Source organism: Schistocerca nitens, chromosome 8 (assembly GCF_023898315.1).
Source record: "Schistocerca nitens isolate TAMUIC-IGC-003100 chromosome 8, iqSchNite1.1, whole genome shotgun sequence".
NCBI lineage: Eukaryota > Metazoa > Arthropoda > Insecta > Orthoptera > Acrididae > Schistocerca > Schistocerca nitens.
This window is the reverse complement of record NC_064621.1, coordinates 554,086,259-554,109,491: the sequence shown is the minus strand read 5'-3', so window position 1 is coordinate 554,109,491 and position 23,233 is coordinate 554,086,259. Positions and strand designations below refer to the sequence as shown.

Below are 23,233 nucleotides of genomic sequence, written 5' to 3'. Positions count from 1 at the left end.
GGAATTTACCAACTCATTAAGAGAGATGGAAAATGCTTAAACTGTATGGCGAATATGTAGAGAAGTAATACAAAAGTGTAGTTACAACATTTTTCTAATAAATTTGCTGCACTTATCACAATATTTTATTTGTATCAAAATGCAAGCTTCTTTCCGAATAGTTCTCACTAAATGCACATATGACAATCACAGTGCATGAGAAGGTGATGTGAAATTCACACTTGCTAACTATTTATTTACCATATGCCCAAACATCGGACTTCGATGAGAACCTGGTGTAGTTGAGCACCTCAGGGGGTGCCCACTTGATGGGGAATTTGGTGCCACCAGAGCTCGTGTACTGGTCATCCAAAACATACCTGCAATGTACAAAGAGTAATTTAATTGCTAAAAAGATAGCCTTATCAAGACAAATTTTTTTCCACAGAAAGTTTGGATGATAATAAACAATAAGATTACTTCATCACAAATCAAACGCAGTCAGCGGTTTATTTGTATGAAACTTTGTTACAATCTGTAAGTACAGTAGCAGACAGCTGTGGGCGGAAGTCAGGAAATATTTCCAACAAATCTTGTACAACATATTCCCTACATTTTTAAGCCAAGGAACTTCCTCCAGATGACTCCACTGGCTGTTGTGTATAGGAAATGTTGTCATTGAATGACTGTTAACTTGGGCAGAATTTTTATTTGGTATCATAAATGGCAGCTTGCTTTAAATGTGGATACATTTAAGTTCATTCAGAAGAATACGAGAAAAATTCTAGTAATATTTGAATACAGTATTAGGGGCATGCTACTCCACTGTGCTGTCATTTAAATATCTATGTGTAACACTACGAAAAACAATGAAATGAAACATGCACATACGGTCAGTTTAGGGAGGGTCAATGGTCTACTGCAGTTTATGGGGAGAGTTTTGGTAAAGTGCAACATCCGAATCCAACACACTTCTGTACATTTCCCAACCAATCAACTTCCACAGTACTCCTATAAAAATACACTTACTAACTGCTCAGGCTCTCATGGGACCAAACTCCATGACGGCTAATCCCTTACCTTTGATGTATTAATATGTCATGCTATTCTGTTTCTCATACAACAAGGATGGATTCAAACACACCAGTGTGCCCTTTCTCGCAATGCTGCAGACCAGTCAAATATCTGTGTGCTATTGACATGACATGCTGAAATGTCTGTGGGCCACAGTGTCATTCCTAATATAAAAAAATACTTTTTTTCCTTACCTTAGTTATGCACAGTAGTTAATTGGTACCTAAAAATTTAAAATTGTGGTGCAAACTGTATTTCCCTGTTTCTTATAGTTTTAAGCAGAATTTATATTTGGCTGACTACCAACAAATGCATATTCATAGAAACATTTTATTTCAGGCAATTTACTAATACTAATGCTATCTATATTCAAAATTTTGTGTCTGCTACAAGAGTTTCTAGCTTAGGAAATATTGCTGTTAAAAATGAGTGTACTGTAAGAAATGAAACATTGTACAATTTCTGTAATAAATTCCTTCAAAACTCCAGTATTACCACATTACAGCATGGATTTTCAGTTTCTAAAAAATGTATACGATTCCTAGAAAAATATGGCAATCAAACATTTCTGTTGTAACATTTTGTTTCTGGAATAATCTTGATGAGCTCCAATAGAAGACATTGGAGAAATTTTTGCACCTAAATATCCATTCACTAACACAGACCCAAAATTATTTAAAGATTAGTGTTGCAATAGTTAAGCAATATACCTCTATTTTGGAATTCGTGTAAATATTACCAGTAATTCCAGTTTTCTACAATACTACTGAAAACATAATTGAGAAGTATTTCTCCAATTTGCAATAATTTGAAAATAGTTTCCTATATACGTATGGCGTGAATCTATAAAAACTCCTAGTGCTCAAAGCCGAAGTCAGTCACACCGAAGAATTTAAGTGTGAGGAACGTTTGTTAATCTGTGAAAACTTTCCACTCAGAAAACTGTGTTCGCACTGACTTTATCTGAGTCAACGTAAGTTATGGTCCATTATTTTAGATGAACCTCTGCTAGGTTCAACTGTAAGCTGGCCACAAACATTTTAGTGTGTTTATAAAAATGAAAGTGTGTCAAAAATACTTTAAATATATTTAGTATTGCCTGCATCATTTAGAATTTCCTAGCATCATTTACAACGTTTATCAACAATTAAGGCAAAGAGAAGAACCCAAATGAGTGTTGCACATCAGCAGCTCGACAATGCACAGCTGTTCGTCCACCACTACTTCCCACTAGCTGTTGAAAGGTAAGGTTGCTCACCTATCACGCATGCACATTTGCTGATGTGGTCTCTCATTCCCTTTTCCTACTTTGCTTTGTATCCGAGTATCTTCAGGATTTTATTCTCAAATTTGTTTATTCTGCAAATGAAAAAATATCATTTTCTGTAGAAAGAAAAAAGGAAGAAATTCTGGATATTCTCAGTGAATGACAGGATGATTTATTTTATGCAGATAAAAGTGATGACTTGCCAACAAAATTTCAAAGTAACACTTCTGATCTATGAACATCAGCAGGCGCAAGAAACCAGCCTTTTGTTTTCAGAGTAGATATAGATCTTCAAAGAAAGTAATCAGATATGACACCAGTAGAATTACTATCAAGACAGAAAACATAAAAAAATATAGAAAGGGAATTGAAACAACTAAAACAGTTGACCGGCATGAACACTAATAACAAATTGCAGTAGTGGCAGAGAAGACATAAGGTTTGCCCAAGGATAAAGGGAAGATTTGCTGGAACGAATAATGTAAAGCAGTACTAGAAGAAAAATGCACCAAGACCAAAACCACTTGGCCTATGGCTAGAAAAACAGCACATACTATTACATTATCGACTGCTTTGTATTTCCACCAATACATAAAGATGTTTATGCATTATATGGATAACTATGAAATGCAGCACAGTCCTTGTGACTACAACCTCGAGTGCAGTCAACTGTCTGACAGTGTGGGGCTGTCACATGGAATGTAAGTCAACACAGGCAAGAAATGGAAAATAGTTTGACAAGGAAGACTCTGTATTACCCTAAATTCAGCTGACCATTCTGCACTAGCCTACAGATAAGTACTGATCACAACATAATTATTGCCCTGACAACACCGAATCGTATAATAAGAACAACACATGTTTCCTAAATTTTGATTGTGATGAAATATTTCTTCTTCCAAGTCTCAACAATCCAAACATTGCTATGGATCACAAAGCATTGCAAATAATGTCAACACATCTTAATAACTACTTAAAACTGCAGGTGGGAAAACTACTTTGCACAGCAGAAAAGAAAACCAGTAACATCCACAAAGGAACTCTCAATCCCACACCCCTGCACACAGCATGCCTATGACCTGGCAACCTTTCTGCAGGCTCCACAAAGGGGATACATTATAATGTGCAGTGCAGTAAAACTAGGAATTCTGTGGTGACACTTTACACAAGTGCAGGTCTCATTCTTTCTGTGGAAGAGTATACAATTGTGGGTCTACATGGACTCCTGGACACACTGAGTAGAGTTGTTGTAAGGTTGACATCTGTCACTGCAGTTGTGCAGGATGCAAGTATATGACATCACATGACGGGAGGAGAATAAATTTTTAAACACTTTTATAGCTCATAGTGAAACTGTTAACAGTTCTAGGTTGTGTCAAAGTTGATCTTTAAAGTTACACAGTCATCTACCTTGCTAAACCAAAGTCGGCAACCTTCACGACATTTTCTGAACCAACCAGACAATTCCGTGCTGCCAGGTCTCTGTGGATATAATTGTGGCGCTCCAAATACGCCATCCCGTTGCACACCTGAAAATTGCACAAGCTATGAGAAACGCACTTCTACTCTAGAGAAAAGCATGGTTAATTGCTCAAGGAGTTTGAGTAGAAATAAAAACTGAAACAACAAAACGTAAATTTCTGTATAATTTACACCCAGAGTTTGACCTATTCATCAAAAATGTGTGGAATTTAATGAAGGTTTCTTATATATAAGATAAAACTGAAAATTAAAAATCAGATACAAATTGGAGATTATGTATAAATGGAGCAATAGGCTGTCACTCAAATGAAAATTGAAGATAACCCAGTAGCTGACCCATGGTCTGCACCCGGACAGAAAATAACAGACTTTCTGACAAAATGTGGCAAACAGATAGTCACTTACCACAAGAACTGTATGGCAATTGGTTCCCCTTGCCCTTTGATAAATCAACACATTGAGGCATGTTAACAGTACTTCCATCTCGCTCCATCATCAGAAGCAGCCCTGTTGTGGCTAAGCAGTATGTTTCCCTAAGCACACACATGCTGTAGTCAATCACCTCCAGGCACCCTGTTCCTCCACAAGGGCGAATCAGTACGATAGGTGTCACTGCTAATGAAAGTTGGTGTGCCCACCATGTGTTACATGGCAAAAAATGAAACTGATGGTAATTCATAGGTTAGTTCTGATTTGGCAGCCATTTGAATATGTTATGATATGTTATACAGTTTTTGCCAACATGAAGATATTACAGTATTGTTCAGTGATTTGCTGTTTTGCATTTGGATAAAGAAATGGGTAAAGAGATAAAAGTGAAATCAAATTCTGTTTATGGTACACTTCAAAATCAATGACAACATTTAGACTTTTTTTCAATGAATTTAAATGTGGTGTAACGTCGGGTTTTGTAGAGAATTATTCAGGACACTCAGCAGATATGGTTACCAAAAAACATCATTGAGAAAGTCCAGGACACAATTCTATGTGGTGGGACATCAGGGAAGAACCTGTGAGTCTGTTGGATACAGATGGATAATAGTAGCACATTACCCACGAAGATGTTTTTAGTTGCCATTGCTGTGGTGACTGTCTATATGTACTAAGAATAATGGTGCCAGAAAAGACACACTTAGAACTGACTTCCATTCTACTGTTCAAACCAATATGACATAGGGGCTCAAACTTTATATCACAAACAGTGATATGACACCATAAGGATGGGTAGCTAGCCCACAAAGCTGTGTTGATGGGAGCTTTCTGAGAATGGCAGTCCTCCAAGTGGTATCTGAGTCTTACTCGAAGTCTATAAGATATTTGCAAGTTGTTCCTCATGAGAGACAGTTTGTTAGAAACTCGCATCCAGGGAGGATGGATGATCAGGTTGTCCACAGCAGAATTATATTTCCTGAACCTACATTGTAATTGACAAATATCACTAGAGGATTTGAAAAACCATGCGAGAGGGCTGTCATTCCTACACAATTTTCATGTGCAGCACTGTAAGTACCATTTGCATATTCATGATCGCTCCCTTGTTCCAATGTGCCATAGAGGGAGTTATTACTTTTTTTTTCATTCTGGCTATCTTTTCTTTTTTTCTCTTTGAAATTGTGAGAATAATGTAGCTTTAGCACAAATTTCTGTTGCAGTCTTTTCTGGCAAAGAACTATGGTCAATTCTGGTGGCCCACTGATATCAGGTAGCCACTATTATTATGAGTGGCAGCTAAATGAAAATGAGACAGATGGAAAAAAGTAAGTAAACTGTTTCTTATTTCAAAAGTAGTCACTGTAACTGTTATTACATTTATCCCACTGAGAGACAAGACAGTCAGTGGCTTCATAGAAAAATGTTTGTGGTTTCCTATAGAACCATGAGTGTACCCAGGCATGCACCACTTCGTCTGAAGCACGTCAACAGCCACAAATGTCTTTCTGTAGGGCTTCAAAAATATGGAAATCACATGGGGAGGGATCAGTGTTGTATGCAGGATGTGTGCAGGCTTCCCAACAAAACTTCTAAGCATAGTCAAAACCACCAGCGCAACATGAGCCTGGCTTTACAGCCAAGAGAAACCCCCAAAGAAACTGGATCAGAACTACACTACTGGATTCATTTTTTAATTTATTTTTGGGAGAGTTTTGTCCACTGTCCTAAGCAATTTGCATCAACATCTACATGACTACTCTGCAATTCACACTAAGTGTAAGGCACGGGGTTCATCAAATCACCTTCAGACTATTTCTCTTCCATTCCACTCTCGAACATCATACAGTAAAATTGGATAGATTACCCATACGGTGAGTCTCCCCTGACCTGGACCTGCGGTTTTGTGTGACTTTCCCAGTATCTACCCCTTTTCCTAGACCTCTCCAGTCCTTTTCCTTAACCCTTCTTCCTTTCCCTTCAACCCTTCTGCCTGAAGAAGGAGCCACTGGCTCCAAAAGCTTGCCAATCACAACAGTATTTCGTGTGATTGTTCTGCCGCTGCTTGGTGAGTAGATTTTTTATCTCTCCAATTAAATAATTTTATCAATAATTGATTGGTTTTGTTATTATGTACAGTAAAAATGGATACTTAAATCTTTCTGTGCAAGCTCTGGTGTCTCTTGTTTTATTACAATAAATATTTCTTCCTATGTTGGTTGGCATCAACAAAATATTTTCACATTTGGAGGAGAAAGTCGCTGATTGAAATTTTGTGAAAAGATCTCGCCACAATGAAAACTGCCATTCTTTTAATGACTGCCACCCTAACTCACGTATGATATCTGTGACACTCTTCCCCTCCCCCCAACCCCCACCTCCCCCCCCCAACCCACAGCTCCCCCTTCCCCCTCCCCCCACCAACTTCATGATAATACAGAACAAGTTGCCACTTTTTGAATTTTCTGGATGTCCTCCATCAATCCTATTTGCAACAAATCCCATACCATGCAGTAAGTAATACTCTAGAGGAGTACAAACAAGCCTACTGTAAGCACTATCTTTAGTAGACTTGTTGCATCTTCTATGTGTGTGTGCCAATAACATGCAGTCACTGGTTCACTTTCCCCACAATATTACCTATATAATCATTCCAATTTAAATTGTTCTTAATTTTACCTCTTAGGTATTTAGTTGAATTGACAGCCTTTAGATTTATGTGATTTGCAACCAAAATTTAATGGATTCCTTTTAGTTCTTACGTGGATGACTTCACACTTCTCATTATTTAGAGTCAATTGCCAATTTCTGCACCCTACAGATATTCTGTCTAAACCATTTTGCAATTGGTTTTGATCTTCTTATGACTTTTACTAGATGGTAAATGACAGTATCATCGTAAAAAATCTGAGAGGACTGCTCAGAGTGTCTCCTAAATAATCAAAAATTTGTGTTCATTGTGTAAAGGCCATGAAATAAGAGGAGGGGAGGATGGGAGGGTGTAATGTGTCCATGCCTGTCTTTATCCAATGTACATTAACCTGCAACAACTATGTCAGGTAAATAAAATGTTGAAAATTCCACATATGAGGACAGATTACATTTTTACTTGCTTTACATTGAACAGAAGCAAAACATACAAACAAACAAAGTAAGTAAGCAAGGCAAAGGGCACTGTGCCATGCCCACCTGTATGCACATGTCGAGCAGCAGGCCGGTGTTGCCGCCGAGCGAGGCCTCGTGCCGGCGGAGGTAGTTGAGCAGCGAGCCGTGACGCATGTACTCCGTCACAATATAGATTGGCCGGTGCTTGCTGCACACGCCGTACAGCTGGACCAGGTTGAGGTGCTGCAGCCGCGTCATGACCTTAGCCTCCTCAATGAAGTCATCTTCTGACATAGTCCCCTGCTTCATCATCTTTACGGCGACATCTATAGATCCGCGCCATTTGCCACGGCGAACGACGCCAAACTGCCCGGAGCCGAGTTCTTCCAACAACATCAGTTCTTGTGGGTCAATCTCCCACTTATCTGTCAAGGAGAGAGGCAGGATAGCTAAGTAGTAACTTAATGCAGCATCAATGTGTGATTGCAGCACAATTACAATACTGTCATTACCAGAAAGTAAAGATATGAGAAGAGAATAAGTTAGCAGCAGATCAGAATGTAGAATTAGTTCTTCTTATAGACAATTCAAGCATTATTAAGAAGCCAAGTGAAAAAGTGTCAACTGAGAAAATAGATACCCATGTTTTTATTAATGTTATTAACTGGCTTTCCACAAGCAGTACTGCTTTAAACGTTCAAAAAACACCCCTCAGCCAGTTTCGTGCTTTTAAAAATTCTCGAACACTTCTTAATATGGCATACAAATATTGTTACTTAGATTCACAACTCCTTTTGTCATAAGAATAATTGCCAAGCATAACAACAATGGAAATTCCTGGAAGAAATAATATGTAAAATAAGGGAAAGGCAACCACTCACCTATAGTGGACTGATGTGTGGCACATAGAAACACGCAACAGAAAACAGTATTCAGTATTGATAACCCCACACTCACCTGACCAGAAGTACTGTTCTTCCCGCCACTGCATTTCACCAATTCCCTTTTCTCAGACTTCAACCTATCTATTTCCCTTTTTAAATTATCTAACATACCTACTGAATGAAGGGATCCAATACCCCACACTTTGATCCACAGAAGACCAGTTTTGTTTTCATGATGATAATATCCTTCTGAGGAGTCCTCAACTGGAGATCAGAACAGGGGACTGTCTTTTATTGACCAATACAGTATAGCTGTATTCTCCATAGAGAAAACTAACAGCTGTAGTTTTCCTTAGTTTTCAGCCACTCAAAGGGAAGCACAGGAAAGCCATACTGGCTGATGTTACAAGGCCAGGTCAGCAGGTGCCCCTGCAACTGGCGAAAAGGCTACTGTCTCTCTTCAGGAACCATGGATTAGTCTAGTATCTCCACAAATGCCCCTCTGTTATGGTTGCACCTGTGGTACCATTATGCACATCACCGAAGCGTTTAAGCCACCCCATCTTGGGAAAATCCATGGTTACGTACCCTGGTGTAATGATAAACACTCCTTCTACTTGGCTAAGTCTACAGTAAATCCAGTTTTCTGTGTGATGACATGAGTGATGGCAGGTACGTACCATGGCTGAGGCCAGCGGTGGCAGGAACAGGGCGGTCACAGGGGCTAGCCTTGAGCCGTGATGCAAGGCCACCACTGTTGTGGCGGTGGTAGTTGACCAGGTCCGGTATGGAGCTGCAGCAGTGCTTCTCGGACAGGAAGAATTCTCCCCGAGAGTTCTGTTTGATGTGATAATGTTTCACGTGGGGATGAGGACTGTAAAGAAATAGTACCTGTAAGTAGTGTCTGCATCACACACACACACACACACACACACACACACACACAAACTACATGCACATTCTGGGAATTTGTAAGTGTGAGTATGTCATGTCGGATACGGAACTACAACAAGCACACAATGTTAATAACAACCATGCTACAAAACCATATATTATCAGACATTTCTTCCTTTAATTAAAGCCAATGCTTGGTACTATTAGACTTCTTTTGGCTAGACATGAGATCTTTCTCTGGGATAATCTACATTTTAGATCGTCTTTGCTTCACCTGTCATGTTATTTTCTTTCAGGGCAGTAGAACTCCTTAACTTTGTCACCAATTTTGATATTAAGTTTCTCACTAATCTCATTTCCCTACCCTTCATTACTGCCACCTTTCTTTGATTTACTCTCGGAATACATTCTGTAATCATTAGATGTTTATTTCATTCAACAGGACCTGCAATTCCCCCTTACTTTCACTGAGGATATTGATATTATCAGCAAATTTTATTACCGATATCCTTTCACCGTGAATTTTTATCTCCCTCGCAAACCTTTCTTTTATTTCTATCACATCTTCTTCAGTATATACATTCAACATGAGGGGCAAAAACTGCATCCTGTCTCAAATCCTTTATAAACCATGAATTTTGTTCTTGTTTTCCCATTCTTATTGTTCCTTCTTGGTTCTTATACATCTATACTATTATTTAAAGACAAGGCATTTTTAACATTGTTATCAAAAATCTCAAAAAATTCTTGACTAATTTACTTCATATTTGCACATGATGTTTTAATAAACATAATGATGGAGATATATATATATATATATATATATATATATATATATATATATATATAAAGAAAGATGATGAGACTTACCAAACAAAAGCGCTGGCAGGTCGATAGACACACAAACAAACACAAACATACACACAAAATTCTAGCTTTCGCAACAAACGGTTGCTTCGTCAGGAAAGAGGGAAGGAGAGGGAAAGATGAAAGGAGGTGGGTTTTAAGGGAGAGGGTAAGGAGTCATTCCAATCCCAGGAGCGGAAAGACTTACCTTAGGGGGAAAAAAGGACGGGTATACACTCGCAGACACACACATATCCATCCGCATATACACAGACACAAGCAGACATTTGTAAAGGCAAAGAGTTTGGGCAGAGATGTCAGTCGAGGCGGAAGTACAGAGGCAAAGGTGATGTTGAAAGACAGGTGAGGTACGAGCGGCGGCAAATAGAAATTAGAGATTAGCGGAGATTGAGGCCTGGCGGATAGCGAGAAGAGAGGATATGCTGAAGGGCAAGTTCCCACCTCCGGAGTTCTGACAGGTTGGTGTTAGTGGGAAGTATCCAGATAACCCGGACGGTGTAACACTGTGCCAAGATGTGCTGGCCGTGCACCAAGGCATGTTTAGCCACAGGGTGATCCTCATTACCAACAAACACTGTCTGCCTGTGTCCATTCATGCGAATGGACAGTTTGTTGCTGGTCATTCCCACATAGAAGGCTTCACAGTGTAGGCAGGTCAGTTGGTAAATCACGTGGGTGCTTTCACACGTGGCTCTGCCTTTGATCGTGTACACCTTCCGGGTTACAGGACTGGAGTAGGTGGTGGTGGGAGGGTGCATGGGACAGGTTTTACACCGGGGGCGGTTACAAGGGTAGGAGCCAGAGGGTAGGGAAGGTGGTTTGGGGATTTCATGGGGATGAACTAAGAGGTTACGAAGGTTAGGTGGACGGCGGAAAGACACTCTAGGTGGAGTGGGGAGGATTTCATGAAGGATGGATCTCATTTCAGGGCAGGATTTGAGGAAGTCGTATCCCTGCTGGAGAGCCACATTCAGAATCTGATCCAGTCCCGGAAAGTATCCTGTCACAAGTGGGGCACTTTTGGGGTTCTTCTGTGGAAGGTTCCGGGTTTGAGGAGATGAGGAAGTGGCTCTGGTTATTTGCTTCTGTACCAGGTCGGGAGGGTAGTTACGGGATGCGAAGGCAGGGATGCAAAGGCAGAGCCACGTGTGAAAGCACCCACGCGATTTACCAACTGACCTGCCTACACTGTGAAGCCTTCTATGTGGGAATGACCAGCAACAAACTGTCCATTCGCATGAATGGACACAGGCAGACAGTGTTTGTTGGTAATGAGGATCACCCTGTGGCTAAACATGCCTTGGTGCACGGCCAGCACATCTTGGCACAGTGTTACACTGTCCGGGTTATCTGGATACTTCCCACTAACACCAACCTGTCAGAACTCCGGAGGTGGGAACTTGCCCTTCAGCATATCCTCTCTTCTCGCTATCCGCCAGGCCTCAATCTCCGCTAATCTCTAATTTCTATTTGCCGCCGCTCGTACCTCACCTGTCTTTCAACATCACCTTTGCCTCTGTACTTCCGCCTCGACTGACATCTCTGCCCAAACTCTTTGCCTTTACAAATGTCTGCTTGTGTCTGTGTATATGCGGATGGATATGTGTGTGTCTGCGAGTGTATACCCGTCCTTTTTTCCCCCTAAGGTAAGTCTTTCCGCTCCTGGGATTGGAATGACTCCTTACCCTCTCCCTTAAAACCCACCTCCTTTCATCTTTCCCTCTCCTTCCCTCTTTCCTGACGAAGCAACCGTTTGTTGCGAAAGCTAGAATTTTGTGTGTATGTTTGTGTTTGTTTGTGTGTCTATCGACCTGCGATTCCACGTAGGAAAAATATATCTAAAAACAAAGATGATGTGACTTACCAAATGAAAGTCCTGGCAGGTCGACAGACACACAAACAAACACAAACATACACACAAAATTCAAGCTTTCGCAACAAACTGTTGCCTCATCAGGAAAGAGGGAAGGAGAGGGAAAGACGAAAGGATGTGGGTTTTAAGGGAGAGGGGAAGGAGTCATTCCAATCCCGGGAGCGGAAAGACTTACCTTAGGGGGAAAAAAGGACGGGTATACACTCGCACACACACACATATCCATCCACACATATACAGACACAAGCAGACAAGTTTTATTTATGGCTTATAGAGGCTGATATCTGCATGCAGTCTGGAGCATTTCATTCACAGACATTCTGGGGCTGGACGAGATATGGAATGCATTTCTCTGCAAAGAAAAGTGAAATAATTGTCACAACAAGGAAGAAGAATAGGCCAAATGTGGATATAACTTGTGGAGGGGAAAAACTACAAGTGGTAGAGAGCTTCAAGTACCTGGGAAGCATGATTGAAAGTAAGGGGGGAAACGCAACGGAAATAAATGAAAGGTGCAGAAAAGCAGGGCAGTTCTACAAATGCATTAGGGGGCTTATTTGGAGCAAGGAGGTCCCACGGAAATCCAAGGGAATTATATACCAAACCTACTTTGTCCCCATATTGACATACGGAAGTGAGACATGGGTAATGCACAAAAGCGACAAAAGTAGAATACAGGCTAGTGAAATGAAGTTCCAGAGGAGCAGGTTGAGTGTAACAAGACGAGACAGATTGCGAAATGTGTATGTGAGGGAAAGACTAAAGGAGGAACCAGTACAGGACAGGATAGAAAAATCAAGACTGCAGTGGTATGGACACATGAAGAGAATGGATGAGGGAAGAATTCCAAAGAGGATGTTTGATCTGCAACTGGAGGGGAAGAGGCCCAGAGGAAGACCAAGAGATAGATGGGTGAAGGGAGTGAAGGAATGTGTGACGAGAAGAGGAGAGAATTGGACGAAGGTGGAAGAGCGGGAATGGTGGAAAGACAGAACACGATGGAGAGGCTTGTGTTCCCGACAGACCCAGCCAGTGGCTGGAAACTGTCCAAGATGATGATGATGAGATATGGGTTAAAATGTCACACACTGACAAAGGGATGGACAGATCACATAGCATGACGAATGATGAAAGCACCAATAGGTAAAGGTGGCAAGATAATCATCCTCCATGTTGTCTCTGCTAACAGCTTCATTGGCAACTATTTATTGCTGGTCCATCCCAGAAAGCAAGATGACTGTCACGAGAGAATGAACACCAAAGTTTTAATGGAGTGATTTTCTAGTGATCTGCTGCAAAATATTCCTCCAAATTTGACAATAGTAATGGACAAAACATCATACCACCCTGTTGTGATGGATAAAGTTCCAACAATGAACTGGAGGAAAGAGGATACTTTGCTCCAAGTGCAAAGATATGTTCCATCAGATACAATTTAACCTGGCATGAATAAGGCAGAGTTAATGGAACTTGTCATGCTTTACAACCCAGTAACTCCACACAATAAGGATGACTTGCGGCTAACGATAAAGGCTTCCTCCATATCATATGCATAAAAATAAGACTGAGTATATATATGGGCCCATGTGAAGGAGGGGTAGGTGAAGAGGGGGGGGGGGGGGGACGATGACACAAACAAACAAGAATTTTACACTCAATGAGGTTGAAATGCTGCTGAAAGAAGTCACTGCAAATGTTACCCCACAGAACTGGTCTTGAGTTATCAACAACACCAAGAAGTATCAACAATGTAGGACAGGCAGAATGCTACTTACCGTAAAGAAGACATGTTAAGTTGCAGACAGCCACAATTTAAAGACACTCACACAAAGCTTTCAGCCACAGGCTACATCAGCAAAAGAGAAACACACCATTCATGCACGCACGCAAGGGCTAGAATGCCATAGTTGATGAGATATGGATTCTTGGAGGACTGCAAGGGGAACAGATTGAAGAGATGGTAATTTCAGTCTGCTCCAGTACCAGTTCTGGGTCCAAGGAAGAGGACACTGATGGTTCTTCCCTTGGGGTCACACCACTTACACAATAAGTGTAAAAGATCCATTGCTATAATCGCTCTGTTCAGTATTGTTGTTTCTTTAACATTAAAGAATATTTGCCTGGCAGCCAGCTGATGGTTGTGACTTAAGGTAAGCGTGGTGTTATTGCCACCTGCTGGCACGCTCAGCACATTCTGGCAACTATGTTTCCCTCCACTCACTCCATACTGAACTGTCAAAAGTCACAATTTATTTTAAACACACAAAGTCACAGTTTATTTTAAACACACCACGAGTATAGTATCACCAATGTTAGTTCTCATACTTTTCTGAGTTGTATCCCATGTCTCTGTTAATTAAGTCATTAGTTACATGCATCTCGACTGCTTCTTTAATGACGACGACCAGTAGGAGGAGGCAGATGAGAGGACCTCGGTCTCTCTCTGTACCACGTCAAGACATTGTTTGGCAACAGCAGATTTTTCTCGTTGCCTCAGTCTGGAGTTATGTATGTACATTGTATCTGTCTTAACTTTGCAATACAGCTGACGAATGCAAGATTTCCCACACTCGCATGGAATTTTATACGTCCAGGGTCTCCATAGTCCTGTTTCATCTTTAATGAAACCCAGAATCATTTGCACTCATGCAGAAGGGCGGAAGGCACACTTCATTCAATGTTTCGTGTATAACCCATCGATCTATAAAGGACACACCACCAACAGAAGGTAGAAAATTCAATCTTATGGGGTCCTCCGTTTCTTTAGGCTCCTCTTCAGGTTTTGTGTGTGTTGGTTAAAATGCCTTGCCAATCTGCTTATCGGAGTATCTGTTCTGTACAAACACAAAGCAGAGATGGCTAAGCACTGCCGATAAGCTCTCTGGATCTGAGATAGTTCTAAACCTATGAACAAGAGCCTGTAATACACTACGGTGCTGAACTAGGTACTGACATCTCATAACTCATAGATACAAGTCAGTGTATTAGGTTTACAAAACACACTGGGACCCAAGGAGCGTGCTTTCTGTGAACCATGACATCTAGAAATGGGAGGTCTCCACTTTTCTCCACTTCAATGGTGAAGCAGATGCTTTGATAGAGGGTGTTAAAATTTCACAAAAATTCTGTTCCATGTGGCCATAATGCAAAGGTATCTTCAAAAACATTTAGGTTTCAAAACTGCAACTGGAGCGCTTTGTCCTCCAAGTGTTACATAAAATGTTTTGCTGCAATGGGAGACAGCAACACTTTCAGTTGCTCAAAATATTAGTCACTTAATAAAAAGTAATGTGATGTAAGCACATGTTTGAAAAGAAGTAAGACATCCTCTTCCACCTTAGCTCTTACTAGTTGCAGTGAATCCATCAGAGGCACTCGTGTAAACAGAGAGACACATTGCAATTCACTCATACACTGGCTGGTTTGAGATACAGGTTTATCAGTTGCTGTATAAAATCTATCAAATCTCAAATATGGTGTGCACATTTCCCTAATAAAGGGCTTATACTTTTCAAGCCTTTTTTCAGTTGGTCAAGAAACTGGCTGGATGGGTGGAGTGTGGATGTCTTCCTTTGAACTGAACCTGTTGGATCCTTTGGAGATGATCTTACAATAAATACTGCAGCAAATCCATCATCTTGCCAAAATAAAATGTTGTAGAAGAATGGCAGTGTTTCCCTTGTTAGCAAATGAAATTACTATTTCTGTGTCTTCTCTTAAAGAAAGGAGTGCTTTTCTTTCCTCAGTGGTGACTTCCAGCTTGGATGAAGGTGACCTAGTTGTGGCCCTATTAGTCTCTTTGCCTTTCTTCAGCAGTCTCACAGGATGTTTCAAGAAACCCTGCTCAAAGGCATTCATAAAATCTTTGATGGGCAAGGTCTTTGGGCTGGGAATAAAATATAGTCTCTTCTTAAACATAAATATCACAGTGGGTTAACTCTTAAATCAAACACAGTGCATCTGTATAGTTTATCTTGTTGCAATGATTAGTGTTTATGGGGATGGAAGTTAGAAGTTTGATGTGCTGTTACTTACTGCAGCACCCAGTCCACAAGCAACCATGTAGTACTGGCCACCCACTCCCAGGAATTCACTGACAGACATGACAAGATATTAAAATGAAGTGAAAGCAAACATCTGGAAACTATGTAGTCATTTTCGCACTCGATGGAACAGCAGGTCACGGCATGTCAATCTTTCAAGTTCCTAACATCCTACATGTCGATCATCGAAGATAAACTATGCAGACACATTGTGTTTAATTTTACAAATAAGCCACTGAATGATGCTGTGATATCAATGTTCGAGGGACAAAAATTTTGTGCCCACTTTAAAGACATTGCCTATCAAATATTTAGTGCTCTTGAGCAGTGTGTTGAAACTTCCCAGTGAGACTGCAGAAGAAATAAGGCAAAAGACTTGCAGGTCCATAACTAGGATGCCTGCTCCCAAGCAGAATGTCACCACTGAGGAGAGAAAACTGCCTCCATTACATTAAGAAAAGACACAGAAATAGTAATCTCACTTGTTGACAGGGGAAATGTACAACATCTTACAGAGTGTTTCAAAAAGGACTTAACAACTTCAAAAATTCATATAAATTAATTCATAGTACCTACAGAGATGACTGAAGTGTAGGGAAATATATCAAGTTTTGTCTCAAGTATTTTGCTAGTGCCGAATTGCACCTCAAGGAGCACTAGTGGCAGTTGCATTAAAGATGACTGCCTTCACTGGACCCAAGCACGCTAGCTGCGTGTTTTGGTTCAAAGAATCAAAGTCGGCGACAACAGTTCGGCGTAATTTCTGTACTGAGTACGCTAAAGATCTTCCTAGTAGTCCGACAATTTATGAGTGGCACAAGTGTTTTGTAGAAACTGGGCGCTCGGTAAGACACGGGAAATCATCAGGTCATCCAAGCACACCTAATGATGTTGTCGAGCGAGTGAGACAACGTTTTGTCAACAGCCCTACGAAAATGACCTGGAACGCATCTCACGAATTTCAAATCCCACATACAACTGTTTGCCATTTGTTGAGAAACCATTTGCATTTGAAACTGTACAGATTGAGCAAGTTACACCTGCAATCCTACAGCGAGTTTGGGAGGAAATTGACTTCCGATGGAATGTGTGCAGGATAACCAATGGGAGCCACATACAACATCTTTACTTCAACGAAAAAAAATTGATGTGTTTCCCAACAAAATAACACTAAACCCTGCTCTATATCTTCTTTCAATAAATTTATATGAATTTTTAAAGATGTAAAGTCCAGTTTGAAACACCCTGTACTTTGGCAAGATGATGGATTTAATGCAAAATTCATAGTTGCCTCAAGAAGGATCCAGCAGATGCAGTACAACAGAAGACACCCACACTCATATGAAAAAGAGTTTAAGGGTACAAGTGCCAGCTCTACATTGACTTTACAGCCTGCCAAAGATACGTAAAGAAAATCAGCTTCACCCCACACTGAGAAATAGAGGAGCCCCAATGAAAACATCTAGCTTCTCTTTTGAGCCATTTAGTAGGGAAATATGAGCACCATATTCGAAATTCAGCAGATTTTATATGGCAACTGAAGAAGTGGTGTGCCTCAAACCAACAGTGCATTTCAGTGCAGACTTTCTTCAGATGAATGCCTCTGATGGATTAACTACAAGGAACTATCCTGGAACCCAGTACCAGTTGCAGGTTGCCTGCCTAACAGCATCCAAAGGAAGCAAATTTGATTTTCAATATTTTGTGCAATTACTTACCGAATTTCAAAATTTAAATTATTGTCATAATCTACCCACTAAGGGTAAAATCTTAAGTTAAACATTTAACACAATGAAGCAGGTACAACAGTCAGAAACTGTGTGCGTCCTGAGGCAGCGTAGTTGACGGCATGCAAATACCAGGACTCGAATATCCAATATTCGAGAATGAAAAAATTTCTTCTTCTAACAAACCTTATACATAATTTGAAAAGTATTCAAAACTACTAATATTTGACATGGGAACATTTATAGCCTTCTACATTTTCACTGTTCGAACAGTAAAACTTCAGCATCGGACACGGTGTTTTAATTTATTACTTCCTTACTACTCACTATTCACAACACAGTTTCCAGACATTATCCACATACACCACCTAATGTAGTTGCACAATTATATCATAGTACAACACACAGTTCAGGAGATATCATGTCATACACATTGAGAGGCACGAAAAACCAGTTTTGCTTAAAACAGAGCACAAATTATATTCATCCAGTGTTTCTCATTATGAGAGAACTTAATGTCTTCTGACAAACATGAAGCTTAGTAACTCATTTGTAAAAGAATTACACATTTGAAGCTGTTTTATGCATAAGAAGAGCTAAGCTGGAACAGCTGTGGTGTGTCATCACATGCGTTGGACTGCTGTTGGAATTGATCGTCAATATTTTATAAAGTTTAGCCTTCAGTTACTTATTTCAAAGATTATTTGTGTTAATATTTGCTGTAAAGTAACTTATTAGTGGATTTTCATTAATCTCAGTCTTTCTTCCTGTGTTATTGACTCAAGTGTCTTATTTGTGTGTGTGTTTACGTCATTCATCCAAGCCTCACACCTCAGTAGCTGTAGCAATTATAAAGCTAAGTACTGACACAGTTATTTGTGCACTGTTATGCAGTTATTAAATTTAATTGTTTTCAGTGGTGTTTCGTGCAGTTTGTGGCGAAATAACAATTTAATAAACTTTTGGAAACATTCGCTCGCTGTGTTTTTTTACAGTTTTCTGTGTGTTGAAGTCATTTAGTAAATTTCGTGCTTTAGTTTTCAGCTGACGTTTCTTATTGTTCCTAGTGGAAATATTTCAGTAAAATATTCATTTAGTGTTTTAACTTGGTTGAGTGCTTCAGTGGCCACTTGAAGTTTTGGTTTTAGCTAATAATTTTGTGAAGTTTTGTTGGTACTGGTATTAGCTGTGGTGTCGTAGTATTTATATAAGGAGTTGCTTTCTTAGTAGACAGAGAATTTTGAGACTGCTACTGTTAGTTCTATAAATAGTTCTACTGGTGAAACTGAACTTAGGTAACACAGACGTATAGTTTTTTTCCAGAAACTGTAAAATTTTACCACAAGTGAGAAGTGTGGGCTCTATCATAGGTTGGTGAGTAGTGGGTTATGGGTGGGATTTGTTCAAAGTATTTTCATTGGGGAAATGCAGTGGGGAAGCCAGTGTGCATTCTAGCGAGCTCCTCTCCTGGGACGCATAGTCTGTAGTAGAAATAAGTTGATAGAGGAGCAGGAGCACAAGATCTGTGCCCTTCAGGTGCAGTTACAATGCACAAAGGAGGAACTAGATAAGTTGAGGAGGGTGAAAGGTGGTGGAGAATGGGAATTGGCAATTGGCAAGAAGGCAGCTAGGAGGAGGAGGTGGTATTGAGACAGTTTTACTTTGCGTGTATGCAGTAGATTTGACCAACTGTCAGAGTAGAGTGGAGAGGAGCCTCTCGTAGCTGTCGATGTAGGGAACATGCAGCAGTCCTCAGCAGTTAGGAGGCCTAGGTCAGTTGTAAAGTCCAACAGAAAGAAGAAGGTTCTGCTGTTAGGTAGTGCACACGGTAGAGGTGTGTGCCAGCAGTTCCAGAAAGTGTTGGGGAGTGAGTACCAGGTCACCAGCATTGTGAAACCTAGTGCAGGGTTGGCTCAGGTGACTGACAGCATAGGGGAGTTATGGAGGAATTTTACGGAGGAGGATTAGGTAGTGATAGTGGATGGAGCAGTAAATAGTCTTGATAGGGATGGGGAATATGACGTAGATGGTGACCTGTCAAAGGTAGCTAATCATACTGGCGGCACTAATGTGCATTTTGTGCAACTGTTTCAGCGTCATGATTGGCCTCATCTTGATGCGGCTGTTAGGCACGTTAACATGGTGCTGGAGAGGATGCTGATGGCAGAGGGCATGGGTCACATTTCAGTGGTGCCAGTTGCGTCTATCAGTAGATCGGGTTTCACTAGGCATGGCCTGCACCTAAATAGGTATGAGAAGGGGAGGCTGGCAAAGCTTATATGTGACAGTGTAGTGGGTGGTGCTGGGATCACTCATGGAAAAATTCCTGTAGTAGTTGGTGTTAGAGCTGCACCTTTTTTTAGATTGAAGTCAGCTGACAGTTAGAGGGGCTTCCTTTAAGCAGGTATACCTAAGGGCTCACCTTCAGAGGATGTTATGTTTCCAATTAGACAAGGAGTTAGCATATTTCATCAAAATATAAGAGGTCTTAGAGATAAAGTATATTGGAGCACCACTTAAATAACTTGACAATTCAGAGGCTTCCTTTACCAGGACACAGATTAGCTGGCTGTTTTACAAGAAGTTCCTTGTGGGGTGGGGGAGTGGCTATGTACGTAAAAAACAGTATTCCATTTGAGTCCATAGACGTATCATGGCCCTGCACTGAACAGATATTTGAATGTTGTGCCGTGGCAGTTGAATATAGTGAAACTAAACTTCTAATTGTTGTTGTTTATAGGTCCCCTAACTCTGACTTCAGAGCATTTCTGCTCAAGCTAGAGAGGGTTCTTGATTCACTTTGAAGGAAGTACCAGAAATCAGTTATGTGTGGAGACTTCAATATAACTTTTGTATACGATGGTGCAAGCAAAAGGATGCTGGTAGATCTCGTAAATTCATATGCTCTGATGCAGACTGTGATTTTTCTGAGTAGGGTGCAGGGGAACAGTAGCACAGCCATAGACAATATTTTTATTCATTCTTCACTACTAGATGGTCATCCTGTTAGTAAAAGGATGAATGGCCTTTCAGACCATGATGCACAAATTTTAACACTAAAAGGGTTTTGTACTTAAACAAATGTCACATATAATTACAAACTATGTAAGAAAGTTAATCCAACAGCACTTGAGAGTTTTTTAAACCTTGTCAAGGAACAAGAGTGGTAGGATGTTTATAGTGCCAATAACACAGATGATAAATATAATGCTTTCCTTAATACATTTCTCATGCTGTTTTAGTGTTGCTTTCCACTGGAATGTTCTAAACGGAGTACTAGCAGTAATAGGCAGCCTGGGTGGCTGACTAGTGGGATAAGGATGTCATGTAGAATAAAGCAGGAATTATGTCAAAATGTTAGAAGTAGTCACAATCAAGCTACAGTACCCTATTACAAACAGTATTGTAAGGTGCTTAAAATGTGGTATGCAAATAGAATAGCAAATTCACAGGAAAAAATTAAAACCATATGGTCAGTGAAGGAAGTGCCTGGTCAGCAGCACACCATTGACGATATAAAGTCAGTTTGCAGTAAAAATATCTCTGTTACTGATAAACCAGATATATGTACAGTTTTAACAATCATTTTCTGAGCATTGCTTGTGAATTAAATAAAAATTTATAGTTTCTACAGGGAATCATATAACTTTCTTGGCAAATGCCTTTCTGAGATTGATGTCTGAAATACTACTCTTTGTCTTTAAATATGTCTGCTTGTGTCTGTATATGTGTGGATGGATATGTGTGTGTGTGTGTGTGTGTGTGTGTGTGTGTGTGTGTGTGTGTGTGTGTGCGCGAGTGTATACCCGTCCTTTTTTCCCCCTAAGGTAAGTCTTTCTGCTCCCGGGATTGGAATGACTCCTTACCCTCTCCCTTAAAACCCACATCCTTTCGTCTTTCCCTCTCCTTCCCTCTTTCCTGATGAGGCAACAGTTTGTTGCGAAAGCTTGAATTTTGTGTGTATGTTTGTGTTTGTTTGTGTGTCTATCGACGTGCCAGCGCTTTCGTTTGGTAAGTCACATCATCTTTGTTTTTAGATATACTACTCTGTGATACAGACAAGGGGGAGATTGAGTCAGTACTTAAATCACTGAAGACTAAGGACTCTCATGGATATGACGGAGTGCCTAGCAGAACATTAAAGAATTGTGCTGGGCATATTAGCCCTGTATTTAGCCATATTTGTAATTTTTCCTTTAGGAATGGTCAGTTTCCTGAACAATTAAAGTACTCAGTAGGAAAGTCGTTTTATAAAAAGGGAGAAAGGGATAATGCACAAAATTTTAGACCTATTTCTATACCATCAGTGCTTGCTAAAGTTATTGAAAAGGCTGTGTAGGTAAGGATAATCAATCATTTTATATCACACGATTTGCTATCAAATGTACGTTGGTGAATAACTGAAAATGCTATATTCTCTTTACTCTGTGGGGTACTGGATGGGTTAAACAAAAGGTTTTGAATGGTAGGCATATTTTTTTTTTATTTAACTAAGGCATTTGATTGTGTTGATCACAAAATATTGCTCCAGAAGTTGAACTATTACAGAATACAGGGAGTATCTTACAATTGGTTCACCTCTTACTTTAGCAACAGACAGCAAAAGGTCAGTACCATATTTACTCGAATCCAAGCCGCACTTTTTTTTCCGGTTTTTGTAATCCAAAAAACTGCCTGCAGCTTAGAATCGAGTGCAAAGTAAGCGGAAGTTCTGAAAAATGTTGGTAGGTGCCGCTACAAGTAACTTATGTTAGCACTACACAGGCATGCTTTGCAGGCACAAAGATAAATACTGGCGCCAAAACCTCTGCGTCAGTAAATAAATTAAAAGAAAAGGTAGAAGAATGTAAACATTATGCCATGTATTCTTTCGTGTCTGCTGCTATCTCACTTAAATCCTGTCTGCCTAATAAACTACGAAACTAGAGTGAGACAACAGCAAATGCGGAAGAATATACATACCATGTCATGTTTATATTCCTATTATTCTTATGCTGAATAGTGATACAATCAGAAATGAAGCACGGCAACTGACTAGATGTTTAAACCTAAGATGAATCTAATTTCTGTGCAAAATGTAATGTACTAAAGAGGCGTCTGCAAAGATTTTCAAACGTAGAAAAATTTTCGCAAAACTCCCGTTCAGAACATCTATCATACGCAGTCTATTATTTGGTTCTTGTTGATCATTATCAAGGAAAGCTGCAGTGTAAGTAGGCCTAATAACAAATAGAAGTCTCTTGCCATTGTTTCGCTTATAAGACAATTCCTCTCTTTTTTTACTGTAAGCCGTGGAACGCGCACAAAAGCAAGCCATGTCGCAAGCAGCGACAGGTCATAAACACTCATTATCAGAATGCGACAAACAATGCATGACACAGTACAATAATGCATTTTCAGCTTAGAGCGACCTAAACACCTATAACAAAGATAACGGCACTTATCAGATCAAAGCAAAATAAGCAATCGATTCGAACCAGACGAAGCACGTGAAAAAGGAAGGATACCTGTATAAATACGGACAGAGTGCCTGACATAACAATGGCTACTTGGTGAAGCTTAACTGTTAAGCTTACGACTCACACCAAACTACTGTAGCTGTATCTTCA

General features: G+C 40.2%; 1 protein-coding gene across 1 annotated transcript in view; it reads right to left on the bottom strand.

The window, feature by feature from the left end:
• LOC126198922 (tyrosine-protein kinase Btk29A) overlaps positions 1-23,233 on the bottom strand; it is a 285,072-nt gene that overhangs the window by 7,780 nt on the left and 254,059 nt on the right. Inside the window, exons 7-10 of the mRNA XM_049935555.1 lie at positions 8,901-9,094; positions 7,421-7,761; positions 3,731-3,849; positions 241-359 (exon numbers count right to left, since the gene is read on the bottom strand). Coding sequence (XP_049791512.1) covers positions 241-359; positions 3,731-3,849; positions 7,421-7,761; positions 8,901-9,094 — 773 coding nt within the window. The remainder of the gene's footprint in view (positions 1-240; positions 360-3,730; positions 3,850-7,420; positions 7,762-8,900; positions 9,095-23,233) is intronic.